General features: G+C 47.9%; 1 protein-coding gene across 9 annotated transcripts in view; it reads right to left on the bottom strand.

Annotated features, from left to right (window-relative positions):
* The window catches only part of CUX2 (cut like homeobox 2), a 228844-nt gene that overhangs the window by 49416 nt on the left and 157800 nt on the right, over positions 1 to 21628 (bottom strand). For 8 of the 9 annotated variants that reach the window (XM_075120084.1, XM_075120085.1, XM_048821681.2 and 5 more), the window contains one exon: positions 11384 to 11462. In XM_075120084.1, the coding sequence (XP_074976185.1) occupies positions 11384 to 11462 (79 nt within the window). Of the gene's footprint in view, positions 1 to 6432; positions 6547 to 11383; positions 11463 to 21628 lie in introns of those variants that run through there. The other variant, XM_075120088.1, reaches the window with a different exon arrangement.

Below are 21628 nucleotides of genomic sequence, written 5' to 3'. Positions count from 1 at the left end.
GGCCCAGACTCTCCAAAGGTATTTATCTGCTTAACTCCCACTGATTTCAATGGGATTTGGGTGCCTAAATTCTTTTGATGATCTGGCCCTATGGGCCTTGTGTTTGTCTTTTGTATGGGGAAAATTTCACCTACAGGATGCAGGATTTGATCCCTTCATACTTGCCAGGATTCTTGTAGCCCTGTATATTTATATACTTAGGCCCCCATCTTCCGGACAGTTATACACCTACTTAACTTTGCACCCACGAGCAGGCAACCCGATTGCAGTCAATGGGACTATTCATGTGTAGAAAGTTGGGCACACATGAAATTAAATACCAGCTATCTGAATCCCCTTTACCTGGAAATCCTAGTTATCTGCGCCCACATGTGTATGCCTGGTTATTTGAAGCTTTTGGCGGTCCCCCAGGCCTTTTGGATAAATGGGTGCGTACTGCATTTCTGGGGCACCCCTCGCTGGAGAAACACCCCAGTGGGTGAATTGTTAGAGCGACTGCCATCTTGTCTGCACTCAGGGCGGATGCTACAGTGGAGGTAAGCACCTGAGTTGAGGCCTGATCAGGCTCCCATTGAATTCAATGGGCGTTTTGTCAATGACTGTAACAGGAGCAAGACCGCACTGGACGTGCTCTGCCACTGCCAGACTCAACGGCAATAGCTTTAAATGCTCAGTGCAGAAGGATCTGTAAAGAAATTGTCCCTGCAACTTGCGAGTCATTGATCTGGTGGAATATTCCTTCACCTGCGTGAATCTTGGTCCATTGCATAAGACAAATGAGACTCTTCAGACTGGTCGTGGGAGATGCTCTTTGACTACCGGGGCCATTTCCTTGGGCTACGCACCCAGCTAATCCTTCACCTTCTTAGCCTGCCTCTTGGGAATCTAGAGAGCAGACTGAGATAGCAAAGCCCTGTAGAAGGGCATAAGGGAGGGAAGGGAAGCTGTCTACGGTCACACAAAAGCTTGAAGCACTGGTAGTAGCACACAGAGTAGTGGCTGGGAACCGCTGATTCAAAACAAGCTGCAACCCTCGTGCTCTGCAGCGGGAACTGGCTTGCAGCTTGGTATGCCGTGATTCAGCTACAGACTTCCAACGACAAGTATTGGGTTTGCCTATGAAAACTTGACATCCGTTAGGCTGCTGGTGTGCTGAGAACAATCCTGTCTCATTCCGTCTTGTTCCCTTGTTCTCCCCCGTCGGGCTGTCTGTATCCCTCTATGGTCTCTTGTCTTGCAGTTAGAGTGGAAGCTCTTTGGGGCAGGGACCAGCTTTTTGTCCTGTGTTTGTACAGCGCCTAGTACAATGGGGTCCTGGCCCATGACTAGGGCCTCCAGGCGCTACAGTAATACAAACAACAGTACCCAAATCCCAATGATAGCCTGTGCCCCGACTGTCCTACACTGCAGAGGAAATGAACAAGCTGCAATGGCTGGAAATAAGAATTCTCTAAAACATCAATAATTAAGCTAACCATTCTGGAGCGGCTGGAAGCACTCACTGATATTACAGTCTGAACCCTCTTCTCAGAGACCATCTTGGAATCCTAGTAGCAGATGGCAGATTTTAGGGGTTTACTAGAGTAAAATGAATACAATTTAACGCCAAGTTATGGACTCAGAACCTTACCCAAAGCCCAGTGAAGTCAGTGAGAAAACTTGGGTGTGGCCCTTGACCAAGAACCTCAACTGCACTAGCCAGTTAAGCATCTTTTCCAAGGCTTTACTTGGGTCTGGAAGGCCAGTTCCTCAGTGGTATAAATCAGCATAGCCTGGCTGACTTCAGTGGAGATAAATTGATTTATACCAATGGAGGACTGGCGCTAAATGTTGCTTTCTACCTAGTATAAATGGTTACAAAAGTCTCCTCGTAAGACCAATTTGAACTCTCCAGTTTCTGATGAAGAAATCCTCCAAAAAAAGAATTGACTCCATACATTTTCTAAGACAGAAGATCAAAATGAAGCAAATATTAGTCAAAGACCAAAATGCTCCTTTGACACCTTTCAATTTCTACCTTGACGTTATGTATAAAAGACCTGATCCAATTCCTATGGAAGTTGATGGGAGTCTTTCCCCAGTCTTCACTAGGCTTTGGATATAGCCCATTGGGTCAAATTTTCAGTGCACCTTTATCCAAGTCTACAGTTTTTAAGGTGCAAAACTTCATCAGGTAACACCTGCAATTTAATCCATGTCAACATCAAGGTCCCCACCAATTAAAGACTTACACTGCTAAGTGAGCAGAATTAGTGAGTCTGTCAAAATGGAGGCCATTGATTGAAACTCTGGCCTTTTTCATTCTAGCAAGATGAGCCAAATACATTCCTGGTAGAATGCCATTAACTTCATTGAGTTACCCCAACGATGAATCTTGCCCAAGGAATCTACCGCCTGGTTTTCAGAAGAGGTCACCATTCCAAATGAAGGCAGCGGCATTCGGCACCTTTGAATAACAGGCTCTGAGCAAATAACTGTATCCCTGCACTGGCATCGCACCCTGATGGACGCACTGGTTCTTTTCCATCTCTTGCTGCAATTAGTTTATGAAAACCATTCTCCATTAATTTCTTCATGCAACCACCATTTCTGCCAAAATTCAGAGAACAATCCATTGTTGTTCATTTTGAAACGCAGCCGGGTGGTTTTCTTTATAGAAATAAAAGACCACACAACAAGACGACTGTCAAAATATGCATACTTAAAATGCCTGTAACTGAAGAATTGCTTTATCAAAGGAAATCCCATTTACTTTGTCTTGAAGAATTATTTGAGGCATCAGCTAAATGCCAGGCAGAGTGACTAAGGTACACAAGTTAAGCATGGGGAGCGGGGGGAGAAGCCTTCTGTTTGCTTTTAAATATGTCCAGCTAGTTTCTCACTACAGTAAAAGCAGCTGCATAAAGAATCACTCCAAATCCCCCTTTCTCAGCAAGAACCAAGAAGAGGAAAGGCTTGTTCTGATAATAATTATAGCAGGGGAAAGAAGAAAACATGCTCAAGTGAGGAGCAAAGCTTGTGTGCTCACTTTTCACCTCTGCAGCCGTGAGTCACTGCACAGCACTGATGTAAGATCAGTCTCTAAACCCGTTGAAGATCAGTCTCTTTTGTGCTACCCTAGTGCAGCTGGGCAAAGCAATGTACAGAAAGCGACTGCCCAAGGACAACGGCAAGTCGGTGCCAAAGCAAAGAACACAACTCAGGAGCTCTGGACTACCCATTAATCCCTAAAGATGGTTCCATCCAGATTCAAGAGGTGGTGGCTGGGGTGGGTAAAGCTCACCAGCCGCTGCTCATTCTCTACTTGCTCTGTGGATAAAGAGATGACGTCCATTTCCTGGTCCAATCAGCATATGTCATGTGCATTAAGGTGGGCCCGATTCCCCGCTCACTGCAGCAGTTTTACCGCAAGAGAACACTACGATTCCAGTGGAGTTACTCCTGATTTACCCAGACATGAGAGGAGAGTCAGATCCAATGTACCCAACGGTGGCCAAGAATCCCCCACACTGAGGTTTGGTCTGGTCTGAGCTCTCCTCATTGGAATCCCTGGCAAAAATGATTGAGTTAGAGGAACCAATGAAAGCCAGGGCTTACAATGGAAATCCCAGTGTCCCCTGAGCTAGGGATGGTCTTCGGCTTCTGGCTCAGGAGATCCAGAATATCTAATCCATTGAGCAAGTCACTTGGGGCCAAATTTTCAAAAAAGTGGCTTCTCACTGGAAATATTTACCAAGGGTCCTGGGGGATCCTCCAACACGGGCGATTTTGAAATCAAGATTGGCTGCTTTTCTACAAGCACTGCTCTAGGCATTACTGTGGGGCAGGTCTCTGACCTGTTACCCAAGTGGTCAGACGAGCTGATCACAATGGGCCCTTCTGACCTTGCAATTGATGAATTGATGAATTCTGGATGCCCAGACTTAGAAACCCTGGCCCCACTTTTCAGAGCTTCTGAGCACTCTCAACTCCAGCCGAAGTCAGTGGGAGCTGCAGTTGCTCAATACCTTTGAAAAGCCAGGCCCAAATGTCTCACATTGGATGCCCCAAAAATGAAGCATCCAACCGTCCTGAAAATAATTGCTTTATTGTCTCTGTGCCTCAGTTTCCCTATGTTACATGAGAATAATAATACTAGCCAATAATATGATTACATCATGGTGGTGGGAGGCTAAATTCCTTGATTAATAGCTTGGATTTGCTGACTTTCCAAGCATGCTGCAAGAGATGCCAGTTTGATAGGGCTGTGAGAGACAGCATAGGGAATGTCCCTAATGATGATAGGGTAGAAAGGAGTTTCTGTAGGTGCCTGCCTGGCTGAGTCCCTGTCCTGATGAGGACTGTATTGCTGCTCGGATTTTACTATATTATTAATGATGTCTTGGATGTCCAGAGCATCTTTTAAATTTTTAATTGCATAAGCGTCTTTTAAATTTTTTAAAATCTAAATAAATAAATACAAATAATGTTTATAAAGCGCTTTGAGATCCTTGGATTGAAGAGAACTAAAGATGTGCATCAGATTACTGTATATGAGCACTGAATAAACCTGATTTGCTGGTATAACTGATGGATTTATCCCCGGAAAAAGAAGCTACAGTAAAGAAACAAGTTAGTGGACAGTTGACTAAGGATTCCCGCTTAGCCGCAGCACAGTAGAAATTAACCCTTGCATCTTACCCTGGCACACATTAGCAGAAAGTGACACTCAATTAAATTAGAGGGCCATAAATTTAGAACCAATAAAAGGAAACCATGCCTTCCCACAGCATACAGTCCACTTGTCGAATTCCCAGCTACAGAGGGTCATCAGCTGAAGACATATAGCATGGCTGATTTTAAAAAGGATAATTTTACAGCCATTAATAACATTTGTAGCTATGCAAGCTAAGATAACGATATAGGTAATTAAACCTCATGCTCCAGGGCCTAAGATGATAGACTGCTGGGTTGTGAAGCATTTCCCACCTCATTCCCATTGCACATACTGGTTAGGTATATCACCAAGAGGGTCTTTTCTTGCTAGCCCCGGAAGCACCAGGGAACAGCCAATGCAGAATAAAAAGCTAGACAGACCAATGAGCCAATCTGTTATGGCAAATTCCTTTGTCTCTTTGTAACAAGAAATAATGTAATAGCAAAAATGTATGCCACTACCCTGTGTAATAAAGCCACGATGGAGTTTTGCCTGTATCAGCATTTCCATCTAGCTTCTTTCAGCAACCATACCTTTGCTGAAATAAAGATGACACATTTTCTAAACATTTCCTCTTCAGATGTGAGCTGTTTGCATTTTGATTATATATTTTTGGACCTGGGAGCTCCAAAGAATACATTTGATCTTAAAACAGCGTATCGCCATTCCCTCCCGGCTAGCCCACGTGAGAGGTGAGATTTTGTGTGATCTGTGGGCTAAACGGACGGTCCACATGGAGGCAACAGAGGCAATAAAATCAACTTGCCTAAGATCTACATTTTAAAAATAGGGTTTGAAATTTAATATATCCCTTAATTTGGCCAACACATCTTAAAGGTCCAGCCAACCACATGTGACCACCAACCATCTCTCTCAGATGTCCTTCATTTCAAGGGATGTAACTCACTGTAGTCCCAGAGAGCCATCTGGTCCACACATGCGGTACCCCTCACCTCGAGTCTGATCTGCTGCCCGGTGATGTTAATGGCAAAGTTCCCATTGACTTTGACGATGCAGGATCAGAGCCTTTTATTGTTAGAAACAATTTACATCAGAAATGAAGCATCATGAGGCTGGGCTCACAGGAAGAACCATTGACAGTAAAGGGAGCGGTGCCTATGACATTGGAAGAATCATTCTGAGTGTCCCTCATCTTAGGTTTGTATATCACATTTCAGCCCCCTGCCTCCTGTACCAGTTTGGGGCAAGTGGAGAGGTCTGTTACTGACTATGGGCCCAACCCTGCTAACGCCGACACAGGTGTGTAATTCTACTCACAAGGGAGGCAACTCACACTGGCGGAATTAGGCACATGCATCAGTGTTTGCAGGACCAGTCCTATGAAAACAACGTGTGGATTAAAATGATATTGGCTTTGTGTGGCAATTACTAACCCATTTGTGCACACAATGCTTAATTAAATGACTAACTTACTTTGATTTCATTAGAGCCTCACCTCACAAGAGATCAAACCACCTGTTTTTTTAAATACTTGAATGCAAAACGTAGTCTTTTTTTAAAAATAAAAATTGGCCTGGTATTTTTCTCAACTCACCGATGCCAAATACAGCCACTAGCGGGTGCTATTGCACACTATTTTAATATTCACAACTTCACAGGGAAGGAGAATGTCTTTCACTGATGCGTCCGTAAGAGTTGGGTTTTCGGCTTCGTTAGGAAACCTTGGTAACGCTTCCAGGAAAACCCAATTCCCTGGTAAAGAAAAGACAAAATACCTTTCCACACTCTGCCGCAGAGAGACTGAAACCCGCTGGGGACCTGAGCATGTTTGGGGAAGCAGAGTGCCGACGAGGGATGGCATCCATCCAGCTGCATGGCTCCGAGCTGAAAGTCTGGAGGTGTCTGCAATATAGAGGGGATCTGACCTTGCACATCTCATAGTGAAGGGACTGCTGCAGATTCCCCATTCTGATCCTGTCGGGGGTATTTGCATTAGGGGCTTTGGGCCCTAATCCTGGAAGTCGTCATGCACAGGAGCAGGGTCTTGGTTTGGTTCCATCTCTAACCTGCAGCCGGGATCATGATGGGTCAAACCTGAATGTCCCTGCTACACTGAGTCCTCATGAAAGCAAAGCCCTTCCTGCAGTCAGGGGGAGCAGTGAGTGCTCAGGATACCCCAGGATTTGGCCCCTGAGCACCAACGGGAATTGTGCCTGAAGATGCACGGAGTCCAAACTGAGCAAGGACCTCTGGGGTGGGCCCTACAACTTAGATCTTTTAATCTAAACATTGTCAGTAACTGAAGGTTGTGCCCTCGGGAACTGACCTTCAGTACGCTTTAGCTCTGCAGCCCTAGTGATGGGGGACCCCTGAAGGGTCAGAGGCCCAGTGTGGGTGCCAAGCTGAACCCCTCCCACCAGGAACTCAAGCTGAAACTCCCAGCTCACCTCATGTCCCATCTCGAAATACAAGAGTTGGTCAAACTTTCAAGAACTCTGAAGAAGAGTTAGCTTGGGGTTTGTGGGCTGGGTGAACGTTCTGGATGGTTCTTATTGCCTCTGAACCAGCGTTCCCCCCGCTTTGATTAATACAGGGCCCAAGAAAGGCCAGCGTTAATGTTCAGGAGATGTTCTGAGGCTGCCCATCCAGCCCCACTAAAGTCAATGCAGAGACATGGGTGGAATAGAACTGAATTTGGCCTGATGTTTCTAACTCAACATTTTGGCTCTTGCTGCCCTGGATTTTGGGGTTATATTTTCCACTCAGCTTGGCTGTTCTTACCCGAGTTATTCACTGAATAATTCATTGGCCTTCCCGGGTCCTGAAATGTTCCAGCTCCATGTGATACTCACGGAACATTACTCTAGTTAACGTCTAATTACACATTACATCAAAGTTGCCGTGAAGCTGCACAGAGCGGCTGCAGAACGACGACGCATCTCCAGCAAACTACACCGTGCCTGGCACGTTGAGGGACTCCAGACGGCGGGATCACTCAGCACCGGCAGGAAGGGAGAGCCTCACTCACAGTTACCCATCCATTTCCAGACCACAGCCGTCCCCTGGCTTTTAACTCTCCCATGCTCCCCCCTGGGACTCCTTCACCTCTGGGCCCAGTTCTGCAGCCCTTGCTTGGGCAAACATTCCCATTGATACTCAAGTCAAGAGGCCAAATGCTGCTGCTGTTGGTATCAGCAGGAGACTGCAGGACTGGACCCTCATTCATCCCTTCTCCATGCAGCTGACCATGAAACCTCCCTCGCCACTACTGGCTGACCCTGGCAGGGCATTTCCCCGTCTCCCATCTGCAAGGCTCTCTCTGGGCTGGTTCCATGAGCAGCTTGCTGGCAGAGCCGGCCAAGCCCACTAGCTCGCCTTCAGCAACCCCGCACGCACGGAGGCCTGTCACGTGACATTGCTGTTGAAAGTTAACAGCATGTCTTCCCATGTCGTCTGGCATTAGCGGGAGTGACCCAGCACCGCTCCCTGCACGAATCGGGTCAGGGAAGGTGCACGGAACCCCTCTGAGACCCCAGATGCAGCCCTGCTGAGCACCCAGCCCCGTGTGGGGAGTGAGGGGAGGGCTAGTTACTTTCCTTAGCCCCTGAGTGCCCTTTGGGAAAGCAGCAGTATCCTCCCGGGGGAAATGCTACACCTAGTGCCCAACCCCAGTCACTCAGTGGCCACATGGTGAGGGAAGGAATTTCTCTAGCTCACAAGGTCACCGCAAAGTGATAGCAGCTGCTACTCCTGTCTTAGGGCCTGCATGGCCATGGTAGTCCCCTACCTCCCCATGTGCAGGCAGAAGCAGGGGCTGCACCTGCTCCAGATTCAGGGTGCAGGAGCCTCCAGACACCTGGTACCCCCAGTGCAGGGACCAATGGCTGGAGGAGCCACCCGGTGACAGATCCACCACCCCTGCTCCATCCTGCACATGCCCCCAGACAGCCCCTGCAGAGCGGAGCCCCTCTGGACAAGAGGAAGGGGCAGGATTTGGGACGAAGGTCTGAGCCGCACTTAGGCTGACACAGTTACAGTGCTCAGGCATGTGAAAAATTCATAACCGAAGTGCCATAGTTCTGCTGACCTAAGAATTCTTCTATCAGCCTTGCTCCCGTTGTTGGGGAGGTGGATACCTACATCAATGGGAAAAGCCCTTTCATCGCTGTAGGCTGTGTCTATGCTCGGGGCTTACAGCGGAGCAGCTACAGCTAGAGTTAGCTAGACAGACAGAAGACCTTGTTAGGGTGACCAGATAGCAAGTGTGAAAAATCGGGATAGGGGGTGGGAGGTAATAGGTGCCTATATAACACAAATCCCTGGATATTGGGACTGTCCCTATAAAATCGGGACATCTGGTCACCGCTAGGCCTTGTCTACACCAGGGATTTGCTCCAATTTCAGCCATCAGTGTAGACAGGCACAGCTGCTATTTGCACCGACAAAGTATGCCCCTGCTGGAAATCGGTATCCACTTGGCCAGTGCAAACAGTGGCTGTTCCAGTCTACACCATGAATTACACCCGTGCAGCTATGCTGCTGGCTGAAACAGAGGCAAATCCTCAATGGAGGCAACACGCTCCGTTCCCCCTGCATCTCCCTCTTCTTCAGCCCATGTGCTCACCAACTTCTCCCCAGTCACTCCACTAAAAAGCCCCTTCCCTCCAGCCCGGGGCTGCGCCTCGTGGGTTTGCCCAACGCGAGACAGAAATCAGCCGCCCTGCTACATAAGTAAAAGGGAGGCTTAAATCAAATCTTCCTCGGCAACAATGACATTAATTATGCTTTTAACACATTTTACTGCTTTTTTCCCCCCTCACTTCAGGCCACATCTGTGTGAACAATATCGAAAAGATTTACGATCTTCTTTCGTAATTGCAGCCACACAGCCCCGCTCACTTATCAAAATACTCGCTGAGCAATCAGCCTCCGCCGGGGAGCTGTGTTGACAGCAGCCATTCAGAACAAAAACGTTGAATCAGGACTTGTGTGTCGCTTCGAAAGTAGTCTACAAAGAATCTGCCTGTCAAGGAATGCATCGAGATGGCTAAAATTACAGGAGTGAGAGCCCGCGCTGAGGTGGGGTCTGCATGGGGAGGGTGAACGAATAGATCCGGGCTCCGGAAACAGCTCTGACATTTGGTTCTCGTATCGCAGGATAAAATTTAATGAGGACAAAAATATGTCTCCTGAATTCCCCTAAGAAATCATTAAAACATTTTGTTATTCCTAAATGTCTGCCCGATGAGTTAGTGTCCCTGCCGGAGCCCTCCTGCACCTTGCAACTCTTCATCCTCCGACTTGACAGCTCGGCTGGTTCTTCGATACCGGGAGACTCCTTCCTGCCAAGCACTGCATGAGCGAGGGTTCGCGTAATGCAAAGGGCCCCTGGTACGACACACGGGGCTCTCTGCTAGGAGTTACTGCTCAAGCCTACGCAGGGCCAGGCACCAAATCCACCAGTGGGGGGGCCAGAGTCTGGTGAAGGTGCGGGGGAGGCCACACTACGCAGAGCCTCTAGTCCTTTCCCAGAGGGAGCTCTGAGCATGGCAGCAGCTAGCCCTATTTTTCTAGGGACACAGAGACTTGACAAGCTCGCACAGCCCATGAGGCAGAACCAGCGTTAGAACCCAGGACTCCTGAATGCTAGTCCAGCACCCAAACCGCTGCACCACACTGCTTTGCTCCATGGACAACTTTGGCAGGAGGCAGAGTTGGCTGCTGGTTGGCCACGAATCAGGATGCCAGGCCCAGTTCTGCCGCTGGACTTCGCCAAGTTGCTTTACTCTCTGTGCCTCAGTTTCCCCATCTATAAGATGGGGACAACAGAGTCTTGCTAAACCAGTTGTGAACATTTAACAGACCAGGCACCAAATCTGCTCACCCACCCTGACCACTGTGACGAGAATGAAAAACCCAACATTATTTTACTTGCCCATCAAACCCTCGCTAGTTGCCCCAGATGAGCTGACAAGCAGGATTTTGCAAGGCTGCGGGAATACCATTCGCACAGGGCTGTGTGACCCTGTGCTAGAAAGCATTGTTATTACTGAGCACGGAGGGGTGGACGGTTCATTCTAGGCTCAGGATGCCCAGTTACTGTATGTTAACCTTGGGGTCAGCCTTGATTGGCTCTCCTTTCAAAAGAGCTCAGACAACATACAGATGGGCATGAACAGCGCTAGGTGTAGGGTTCGGTGGCTGTCCCGATGCGTGTTTAAACCCCCTACATGTCCTTGTTGGGAGCTGGGCTGTAAAAGGAGCTCAGTCATTGTAGTTAACTTACTGTCAAAAACACAACTGGGGATAGAAGCCATGTTATTACAAGGCTCGAGCAAATGTATTTCTTTTCTAATGTCAAGATACATTTGGCTCACGTGCCAAAATACAAGAATGGCAAAAGCTGCTTCCACTTTGTCTGTGCCACCTGCTCGGATCTCAAAAAGAACATGGAAAAGTTAGTGGCTACCATCCCGGCCGTGATGCAGGGAGATCAAACACTGAGGATGCAGTGCCATGGCCCAAAGGACACTGGAAGGAGACCCGATTCTGGGCAATTGAAGGGATGGATAACATGAGAGATAGAGCTGCAGAAAGCCCTGAGCACCAGGACAGGGCAGTGATGCTGTGGCATGCAGCATACACAGCAATCCTTGCTTCTAATGGCTGCTGGGCGGTCTGTTCTCAACATTAATTATTCAGCTAAGTAGCCAAAGCATTCCTTACCTGGTGCTCCAATTAATTGCTTGTAAACACTGAGGAAAGCCGTCTCAGCCTCCTTGCTTCTTTTACTAAGTGCAATCACCTGAGGGAAAACAGAAATAGGAGGTGAGGAAATGCGAAACCAGGGCTTCAAAGAAGAGAAGAAATCCCTGAAGGCCGGACTCTGGTCCCAGCTAGGTCGGCATGAATCTGGAGTCTCTCCCATCCAAGCCACAGGCAGATCTTCCTGGCATACGCATGGATTGCAGCAGGGATACTCCAGCTTGGCACGAGTGTAACGGAGACCAGAATCCGTGCCCCGCTGCAGAGTTAATAATTACCACCTACACTCTCCTCACACCGCTGGGGCTGTGCAACTGCATCCACTGCAAAGCTGCTGGGTCTGTTCTCGAACCAGTAAGCAGCACTTAACAGCCTTTGACCCTTCGTTTTATTGCTTGGTGCCACTTCTGGTCATCAGTGATGATTGCTGGGGTTTTTCTGGCTCACTCTAGGAATTATTTTTAGCAGAGGTCACCGCTGACTTTAAGATCATAATACAGCAACGCAGAGTCGGGGCGCCTCTAGGGCATGCTGCAGGACCCTGTTTGATCAAGTTGCTTCTGCCATAACTACAGCGGTCTAACAGGGAACTGGGGTGGGGGAAGGAATTGAACCCCAAACCGAGGTCCCTATGACCAGAGGAATGACAAAAAGAAAAAGATTCCACAAAGTTTACAACGGATCTTGTGTTGATGACTTAACTGACCTGTGCAGTGTTTAGATCCCACAGAGACAGGGAGAACCCGGTGTGAATTTCCTAGGCCCTGTAGGTCAATTTACAGCACATAAACCTGTTCCACCAACTTGTTTGCTTTTCGCCTTTGGATGTTTTGCCAACTTCCATGATCTTCTAACGTTCTTATTTAATGGAAACCCGGAAGATGCAGCCACATCCACACGTGCTGCCCCGCTGCGGAGCTCTTTGCACGGTTTAGTTCTATTACGTAGTTTGTCTAGTTGACCAGAGTTGAAAATGGGACTGGCATATTCGTATGTGAACACTGGAGGTGATATTTCCAGGGAAGGGCCTTATGGGCACTTTATAAAAAGCCCAGGGATATGGGAATGAATATTAATGCTACTTGGTATGTGTCTAGCCCCTTTCATCAAATGCACTGAACTGTTATCTCTGTAGTACAGATACGAAAGTGGGGAATGGGCTCTGCCACAGACTTCCCCTGAGACCACAGGCATGTCACTTAGCCTTTCTGGCCCAGATCCTGGGAGGAATTAAGGCTCCATTGATTTCAATGGAAGTTAGGAGCCTAACTACCTCTGAAGATCTGTGCCTCGGCTCCTCAACTGCATAACAAACATAAAAAAAGAAGCTTACAAGAAGTGGAAGGTTGGACATATGACCAGGGAAGAGTATAAAAATACTGCTCGGGCATGTAGGAATGAAATCAGGAGGGCCAAATCGCACCTGGAGCTGCAGCTAGGAAGAGATGTCAAGAGTAACAAGAAGGGTTTCTTCAGGTATGTTGGCAACAAGAAGAAAGCCAAGGAAAGTGTGGGCTCCTTACTGAATGAGGGAGACAACCTAGTGACAGAGGATGTGGAAAAAGCTAATGTACTCAATGCTTTTTTTGCCTCTGTCTTCACTAACAAGGTCAGCTCCCAGACTGCTGCGCTGGGCATCACAACATGGGGAGTAGATGGCCAGCCCTCTGTGGAAAAAGAGGTGGTTAGGGACTATTTAGAAAAGCTGGACGTGCAAAGTCCATGGGGCCGGACGAGTTGCATCCGAGAGTGCTAAAGGAATTGGCGGCTGTGATTGCAGAGCCATTGGCCATTATCTTTGAAAACTCGTGGCGAACGGCGGAAGTCCCAGATGACTGGAAAAAGGTTACTGTAGTGCCAATCTTTAAAAAAGGAAGAAGGAGGATCCTGGGAGCTACAGGCCAGTCAGCCTCACCTCAGTCCCCGGAAAAATCATGGAGCAGGTCCTCAAAGAATCAATCCTGAAGCACTTACATGAGAGGAAAGTGATCAGGAACAGCCAGCATGGATTCACCAGGGGAAGGTCATGCCTGACTAATCTAATCGCCTTCTGTGATGAGATTACTGGTTCTGTGGATGAAGGGAAAGCAGTGGATGTATTGTTTCTTGACTTTAGCAAAGCTTTTGACACGGTCTCCCACAGTATTCTTGTCAGCAAGTTAAAGAAGTATGGGCTGGATGAATGCACTATAAGGTGAGTAGAAAGTTGGCTAGATTGTCGGGCTCAACGGGTAGTGATCAATGGCTCCATGTCTAGTTGGCAGCCGGTGTCAAGTGGAGTGCCCCAGGGGTCGGTCCCGGGGCCGGTTTTGTTCAATATCTTCATAAATGATCTGGAGGATGGTGTGGATTGCACTCAGCAAATTTGCGGATGATACTAAACTGGGAGGAGAGGTAGATACGCTGGAGGGCAGGGATAGGATACAGAGGGACCTAGACAAATTGGAGGATTGGGCCAAAAGAAATCTGATGAGGTTCAAATAGGATAAGTGCAGGGTCCTACACTTAGGACGGAAGAACCCAATGCACCGCTACAGACTAGGGACCGAATGGCTAGGCAGCAGTTCTGCGGAAAAGGACCTAGGGGTGACAGTGGACGAGAAGCTGGATATGAGTCAGCAGCGTGCCCTTGTTGCCAAGAAGGCCAGTGGCATTTGGAGATGTATAAGTAGGGGCATAGCAAGCAGATCGAGGGATGTGATCGTCCCCCTCTATTCGACATTGGTGAGGCCTCATCTGGAGTACTGTGTCCAGTTTTGGGCCCCACACTACAAGAAGGATGTGGATAAATTGGAGAGAGTCCAGCAAAGGGCAACAAAAATGATTAGGGGTCTGGAACACATGACTTATGAGGAGAGGCTGAGGGAACTGGGATTGTTTAGTCTGTGGAAGAGAAGAATGAGGGGGTATTTGATAGCTGCTTTCAGCTACCTGAGAGGTGGTTCCAGAGAGGATGGTTCTAGACTATTCTCAGTGGTAGAAGAGGACAGGACAAGGAGTAATGGTCTCAAGTTGCAGTGGGGGAGGTTTAGGTTGGATATTAGGAAAAACTTTTTCACTAGGATGGTGGTGAAACACTGGAATGCGTTACCTAGGGAGGTGGTAGAATCTCCTTCCTTAGAAGTTTTTAAGGTCAGGCTTGACAAAGCCCTGGCTGGAATGATTTAATTGGGGATTAGTCCTGCTTTGAGCAGGGGGTTGGACTAGATGACCTCCTGAGGTCCCTTCCAACCCTGATATTCTATGATTCTATGATAACAGGGATAACAGCCCTGCCCTGGCCCCCGGGGTCCTGGGAGGTTAAAGGCATTAACATTTGGGAGGTACTGGGGCTGTCTAAGTAGATACACAGAGGGGACACACACTTTGGTTGACGTCATGCTGGGAGTTGGCACATGTGGGAACAGACCCAATGTCTCCCCTGCTTTCAGGTCGCCATGTGTCAGTGCTCTGCACATCCCTCCCACTGGGGTCAGTCTTTGCTCTCTGATAGCTGGGGGTAATGGGACTTTCAAGCAATCAGAGGCTAAGGACACTCAAAGCTCGGGATCACATCCCTGACCATCTTGGCTAATAGCCACTGATGCACCTATCCTCCATGAACTTATCTAATTCTTTTTTGAACCCAGTTATAGTTTTGGCCTTCACAACATCCCCTGGCAAGGAGTTCCACAGGTTGACAGGGTGCTGTGTGAAGAAATACTTCCTATTGTTTGTTTTATACCCGCTGCCTATTCATTTCATTGGCTGACCCCGGGTTCTTGTGTTATGAAAGACACAAACTCTCGCTGGTACCTACCAGGCTCCCCACGCAGCCACCCTCGCTGCAGAGGCAACAGCATAAAGAATCCCACTTAGAAGAACCTGGTGGAACATCAGCACTGGGCACCTCCAAGCAAAGCCAACTTGTCAGTGCCTCCCTCTAATGCCTCACCCTAGTGAGAGCAGTCAGTGAAATTTCACTGGGGACAGGTAGTGCATTTCAGCTTGCCTTCCCAGCTGCCACTCAACCCCCAAGTGATCAGGAAACCCCCAGCGATCATTAAACTCAGCTAATCATCTGTCAGAGACATGGGTGAGCCTCCTTCTCAACTCTACAGTGAGAGTGAGCAGAAAAACCTACACACACACACACACCCCCGACACGATCACCCCCACGTGTCTAGCTCAGAGCCATATGCCCAGCCACAAGATGAGCCCAGAAGAGACACTATCTTGTAGCTCTCTGGTAGGAATCATAGCAGTGATCCGGTGCGAGCAACCCTAAGCCCCGTGTTAATGCGCCATGTTAGCCGTACGCTAAGCACCATGTTAGTGGAGTCCATTCCAGCCCTAGGAGCAAGAAAGACTCCTACTAGTCAGCTGCTGTACAGCACTCTTCAGTGACAGGTCTCCCGGTGCTCCACCAGGGAAGATCAATATCATTACCCCCTTGTTACAGACAGGGAACCTCAGGCAAAGAGCTCAGCTGAGTTGTCCAAGGTCACACAATGAGTCAGTGGCAGAACCAAGAAGAGAAGCCAGGTTTCCCGACTCCTGGTCCCGTGCTGTATCCACCAGACCAGCAAACTATGCAGCTCGCTCGGCTTTATTTGCTTCTAACTGAAGGCGGCTTAGTACTATCCCTGACTCTGGAGCATATGCCTTATCCCCACAACGTTACACACGTGGAACCCCCGTATCGTGGTCGACAGAAACGGCTCCAACAGCCCCCAGGATAGCCAACCCTGCTGACATGGGCTGGCAGAGAAGACAGCCAGTGCGCTCACCATGCTTCATTACGTGCTTCACAGTCAGCGTTAAGAAGCAGCACACTGTCTATGTGCATGAATCCGTCCGCGGGAGGAAAAGCACCTGGCTGTTAAGGAGGAGAAAGATACGGCTGGCCAGTCACAAGGCGTTTACCTCACCCTTCTCCACGGCCCTGAAATCCTGCCAGATGCAAGCAGCTGTGCTTCCATTCCCAGGTGTTGTCTGTTACGCTATGTCCCATCATTAGAGCTGGGAGCTGGACCTTCCACGCACTGGTCAGTTATTTTAATATGGAACCCAGAAACCCAAGAGAGGGCTCAGGGGGAGCCCCACAGAGGGCAGACATGAGCAAGACAGGAAACACGACTTTGCAGCTAAGCCACAACACCGCATTGGGTTTCGAGAGACCTGGGTTCAACCCTTGGCTCTGCTACAGACTCACTGTGTGACCTTGGTCAAGTCACTTCTTTCTGTGCCTGTCTACCCACCTGCAAGACAGGGACGATAATGACATTACAGCTGTTGCTTGTCCAGTCTATTTAGATTGCAGACAGGGGCAGGACCACCTCTATTAGTCTGTCCAGTGCCAAGGGCAATAAAGCCCCACCAGAGATCGCGACTCTGAGCACTACTGTAATATAAATATAATAATAACAACCATGACAGCATTAGCAGGCAGAGAAATGTTTATCTGGCTGTGGTTCTGTAGCCACTGGCCCATTTACTCCCAATACATCTCTGCTGCCCCATGGAAGGCAGGAGTTCCCAAGTGCCCACGTGGCAGTGAGAAGGGAGGAGGTTGTCAAAAGGATCCATGGAATTAAACAAAGTAACTAGTTTACACCCTGCGTCCTTTGCCTTTGGCTAAATTCCTAACACTACAGTAATGTCACACCAAGATAAATCATTGATGCGCTTTGCATCAACGAAAATTATAATTTAATGCTGGAGCTTAAATAAGAGATAAGAATTTCACCTTTTATTTAAACGGCAGGCTGCTGAGCTGGGTCCAACACCACACATCCCCAAAAGCCTCGCCCACGCTGACATCTTCAGGTCAGGGTGAGATGGCTGAGACCCCCAGCTCCCGCACCCCTTTGCTTTCGGTCCTTGCAGACCCTGGGGGCCTTCCCATCAGGGTGCATCACCAGTACCATGCCAACTCCCAGAGGGACCGCGGCCAGACTCCCGCTGTGCAATTCAGAAGTAACTAAACTCTGCCGTGTTGCATGGCTAACAACAGACCAATATATTAGTCCTGCCGCAATATCCCCATTCAACATTGATGTGCATGAATCTTTTACTCCAGTTAACTTTTCAGCATTTGCCTACACAATCCAGGTGGTGTTTCCTACCTGCTCCCACCTGACTGCAGAGCTCTTTGTTCACTACGGTCCTGACCCACTAAAGGTTTTAAAGGTGCCTACATAGCCTGGAGAATCTGGATCAAAGTGACTTTGCTCAGAACTTTCGCGTTCATCCCCGACGGGTTTGCCTTGCTTTTGCTGATGCCGGACAGCATGATCCATCACCTTCCACCACTTGGATAGACGGGAAAAAAAAGAGGTTAAAATTAGGGAGCCCGGGACAGGCAAATATCCCCTTCCAAAGAGCATCTCTGTGCTACCGCTTGGATTTTGCTCCAAGCACGAGCTGCCACAGAGACTGAATTGAGGAGTCTAGCCTAAGGACTCAGCAGGTCTCTGAAGGCTGTGGGGAGAAAGTTTGCATCAGTGCTGCTTGGAATTGGATAATCAACCATCACCTGGCTCTTTCACTAGCACTAAAGTCTCTGCTCCTGCCAAGAGTAGCATCCAGCTGAGCCTCCAGGCAACCCTCCTGACCTCGCTGGGGCACTAAGTAGCCATGACAATCTGCCCACGTGCTGTCACTTGTGGGAGCAGACCCTGAATTCGTAACAAAAAAGTTAGGAGAAAAGGCTGAAACTGCAGCGGTGAGTGTGACTGGGATGGCATCTGTCTAGCCACCAACTCACTGCAGGCTGCCTGGTTTAGCAAGCTGAGAACCAGACTGGGAGCCTGGAATCGCAGGGTCCCAATTCTCTCTCCTCCACTGACTGGCTGGCAACGTCTGGGGCCAGTTACTGGGCCGAGTAATGTGTCAGATTCAAGTGGCAGGTAGGCAAGTAAAAGGAAGTGGCCCAGGGTACTTAGCCCTTCCGATAACAACAGAACACACTGAATGAGCTATAGCGTATAGGTTTTCTAGAGTGCTCACGGCAGGAGTACCCGAGAGCCTCACTGATATTAATGCATTTATCCTCGAGTAGGAAAGTATTACTACTCCTGTTTCACTTATGGGGAAGACTGAGGCACAGAGAGGTTAGATCCTGAGGGCCAGATTCACGAAGAGATTTAGAATCCTAGCTTCCTAGAAGATAGGAGCCTAGATTCCTTTTTGGGGTCTGGGCCTTAGGCCCATTCTGACGTGCTTTGCTGAACTGGGGCCGCAGTGATTTACCAAGGCCCCCAGGAAGTCTGCGCCAAAGCTTGGAACAGGCTCATGATCTCCCACATCCCAGCTCAACACCTAACCATGGATTTCGTTGTCTGACTTTAGACAGCCAGGCTCGAAAACTTTGGGTTTGACCTCCTGGTGCCTCCTTTTCCCCATCCTCATGGAGGCACTGGACAGATTCACTACTGAATGTTCATTCCGTGCTTGAAAGTGTAGACCACTGATTGCGTAAGTGCTCAGGGTTATGATAAAGCCCCTGGACCAACCTGCACTATTATAACAGAATTCCATTTATTCCAGAAAAAGTCAAGGACCAAAAAATATTGCCCTGTGTTAATTTATCCTTGGAAAGGATCCCTGAATCTTTACCCTGAATCTCACCAGGAAGCAAGGCTAATTCTCAGCGTCTCAGGGAAAAACCCATCAGATACATTGTACTCTAACATTCGCAATAACTCCAGAGCTAAAAATAAGACGACGAGTAGCTTGTCTGTTTTAATAATCACCTTCCACCCAAGGAAGGGCAGTGGTCTCGTGCACCTCTAGAAAGAGAACCACGTCCTATTTGAAGCTAAAACTGACCTGGTCCCAACTAGCAGAAGTGGTATGAGCAATGGCGAAATCAGTTACACCAATCACAGATTTGATAATTATTGAATGAAGTCCTAACTTCCAGCCGCAGCACAGTGGGAGCTTCACAATCGCTCCAATTTAAAGGGGTGAGAGGTTTGGGGTTTTTTCCCCCTTCTCATTGCTAGAAAAGCGTCCAACCTCCACACAAGAGTGAATTTAAATTGCTTGTCATTCAAAACAAAAGCCAACCACTCATTTGTAATTTAGCAGCCACCTGAGCAAACCCCCTCCACGCTCACAGTCACTAGAGCACAAAGATCATTTTTCTATTGTTAAAATTGCATAAGCCATGGCTTTTTTTAGCATCTTATACACTTACCCACTTTCTCATTCTAGTGCTTCCAGCATCTATGAAATTTGGGGGCTTTCTTTAGCATTTCACAAACAAATTCGGCTTCAGGGGGTTTGAAAGAGCAAACCACAAACGCAGCGGCAGTAGGCCAGTAACGCAAGCAGAAAACTATCAGAGCTGGGTGTGCATTTTAACTGGACAAAGTTCCGGTCTCTGCACTACACAGCTGCACATACTCTCTAGGTGGTTTTAGAAGCCCCGATTTAAGGCTTCTCCTTTTTACATCAGGAGAGGCTACTGCAGGGCTTCTGCACTAGAATACAATGTCCCTATGGTGCCGGTCTTACAGCCCTTTTCCAGCTCTAGCCTGTACAATACAATGAATGCAGACTTTGCCTTCCCAAGACTCACCGTTCTAAAGCAGTTGTTTTATCAGCCAAGAACCAGAGAACTGGGTTACTGACATTCATTAGCAATTCACTAGCACAACAAAAGGGCACGATGGCTCAAGGTCAACATTTTCAAACTTGGATGCCTACAATTAGCCACCTAAATACATACTAAGGACCCGATGGCATCTACCGAAGTCAGTGGAAAGACTTCCATTAATTTCGGTGGGCACGGGTTGTGGCCTAGCCACTCACTAGAAGTGGCCTGGTTGTCAAAGGTGCTGAGCACGCACAGCTGAAGTGGAAAACAGGCCATTTGTCCTGGTGCCTCAATGAACATAGGTGCCTAAGCTTGGAGCACCCACGTTTCAACCTGATGACCCATGTCAGTGACACGTAACTTTCCATTTCAAATAGGCAGAGGGATGTCACTGGAGAGGAAACAATCATCGGCGTTGACTTTTATTGGAAATGTTATGGTAGCCCAATTTTTACTTTATAAAAGCATCACCTCAGTATCACTGGGGCTGAGACGAGAACTATTGAGTGTTGACTCTACAACTTGTGCAAAAAGCGCCATAACTCGTCCCATGGAGCAATGGATTAGGAAAGAGCAGAAATTGTACAGAATCCTGTTTTCTCCTTGGGTTTTACGTTTGTCAAGAGGGCCCAGTGGGGATACACTGGGATTCAGGAGACCTGTATTCTGGTCCCAGCTCTGCCATTGACTTACTGAGCAAATCATTCCTGTCCTCTGTGCCTCAATTTCCCCATCTGCAACGTGTGGCTAACTCTGCCTCCCTGCTTACGGAAATCACTGAGATCGATATCAATCAAAAGCTCAAGGTGCTTCAACATTTTTTCCCCATATTTAAATAGTTTGGGGGTTTCATAAAACCTGTAATATTCAAATGGAAAACAGACAAGCGTTCATTCTAGTCAGAACCAAAAAGTATGTAATAGACATGTTAAAATTCACACACAATAGAGGGTAATACTTCCAGTACTGAACTTGTTTCTTTTTCCTATGAATGAACAAAATCATTAAGTACACACATGCACCTCTGTGCACACGCATACAAACACGTGTAGTTAAAGAGTAAAAGAGTAACAGAAGTTTTGGGGTTTTTTAAGAGGAACTCTACCTACCTATATAGCCCTCTTAACTATGATATTTGAGCAACCTTCACAGTCACGAGTGAATTTTATCCCCACAACCTCCCTGTGAAGAAGGGCAGAATCCCTCCCCATTACAGAGACTGGAACCAAGGCCCAGGGTAGATTACACAACCTGGCAAAGGTCACACAGGAAGTCGGTAGCTCAGCCGAGTATTAAAGCCACAGTTCCCGAGTCCTAGGTCACACCTTATGCACTAGACAATCTGCCTGCCGGGGACAGGAAGGTAAAAGCAAGGGGTAGGGTGACAAGCAGAATTAAGAGAGTAAATGGAAATGCTCAGGCAAAGATTTCAAATGCTAAATATTACTACAGCAGGCGTTCTGCAGCACTGTACTGCCTTTGTTAAAACACAGTAATAAATAATATTAACACTTAGGGCTTCTGCAACGCTTTTCATCTTCAAAGCACTTTAAACTTTCAGATCAATTTATCAATGTATTATCGGAGATTAATCACCTTATATACAAAAGAAATATACAAAA

This window comes from Caretta caretta, chromosome 15 (genome assembly GCF_965140235.1).
Source record: "Caretta caretta isolate rCarCar2 chromosome 15, rCarCar1.hap1, whole genome shotgun sequence".
NCBI classification, from domain to species: domain Eukaryota; kingdom Metazoa; phylum Chordata; order Testudines; family Cheloniidae; genus Caretta; species Caretta caretta.
This window is presented reverse-complemented; position numbering and strand designations above follow the sequence as displayed.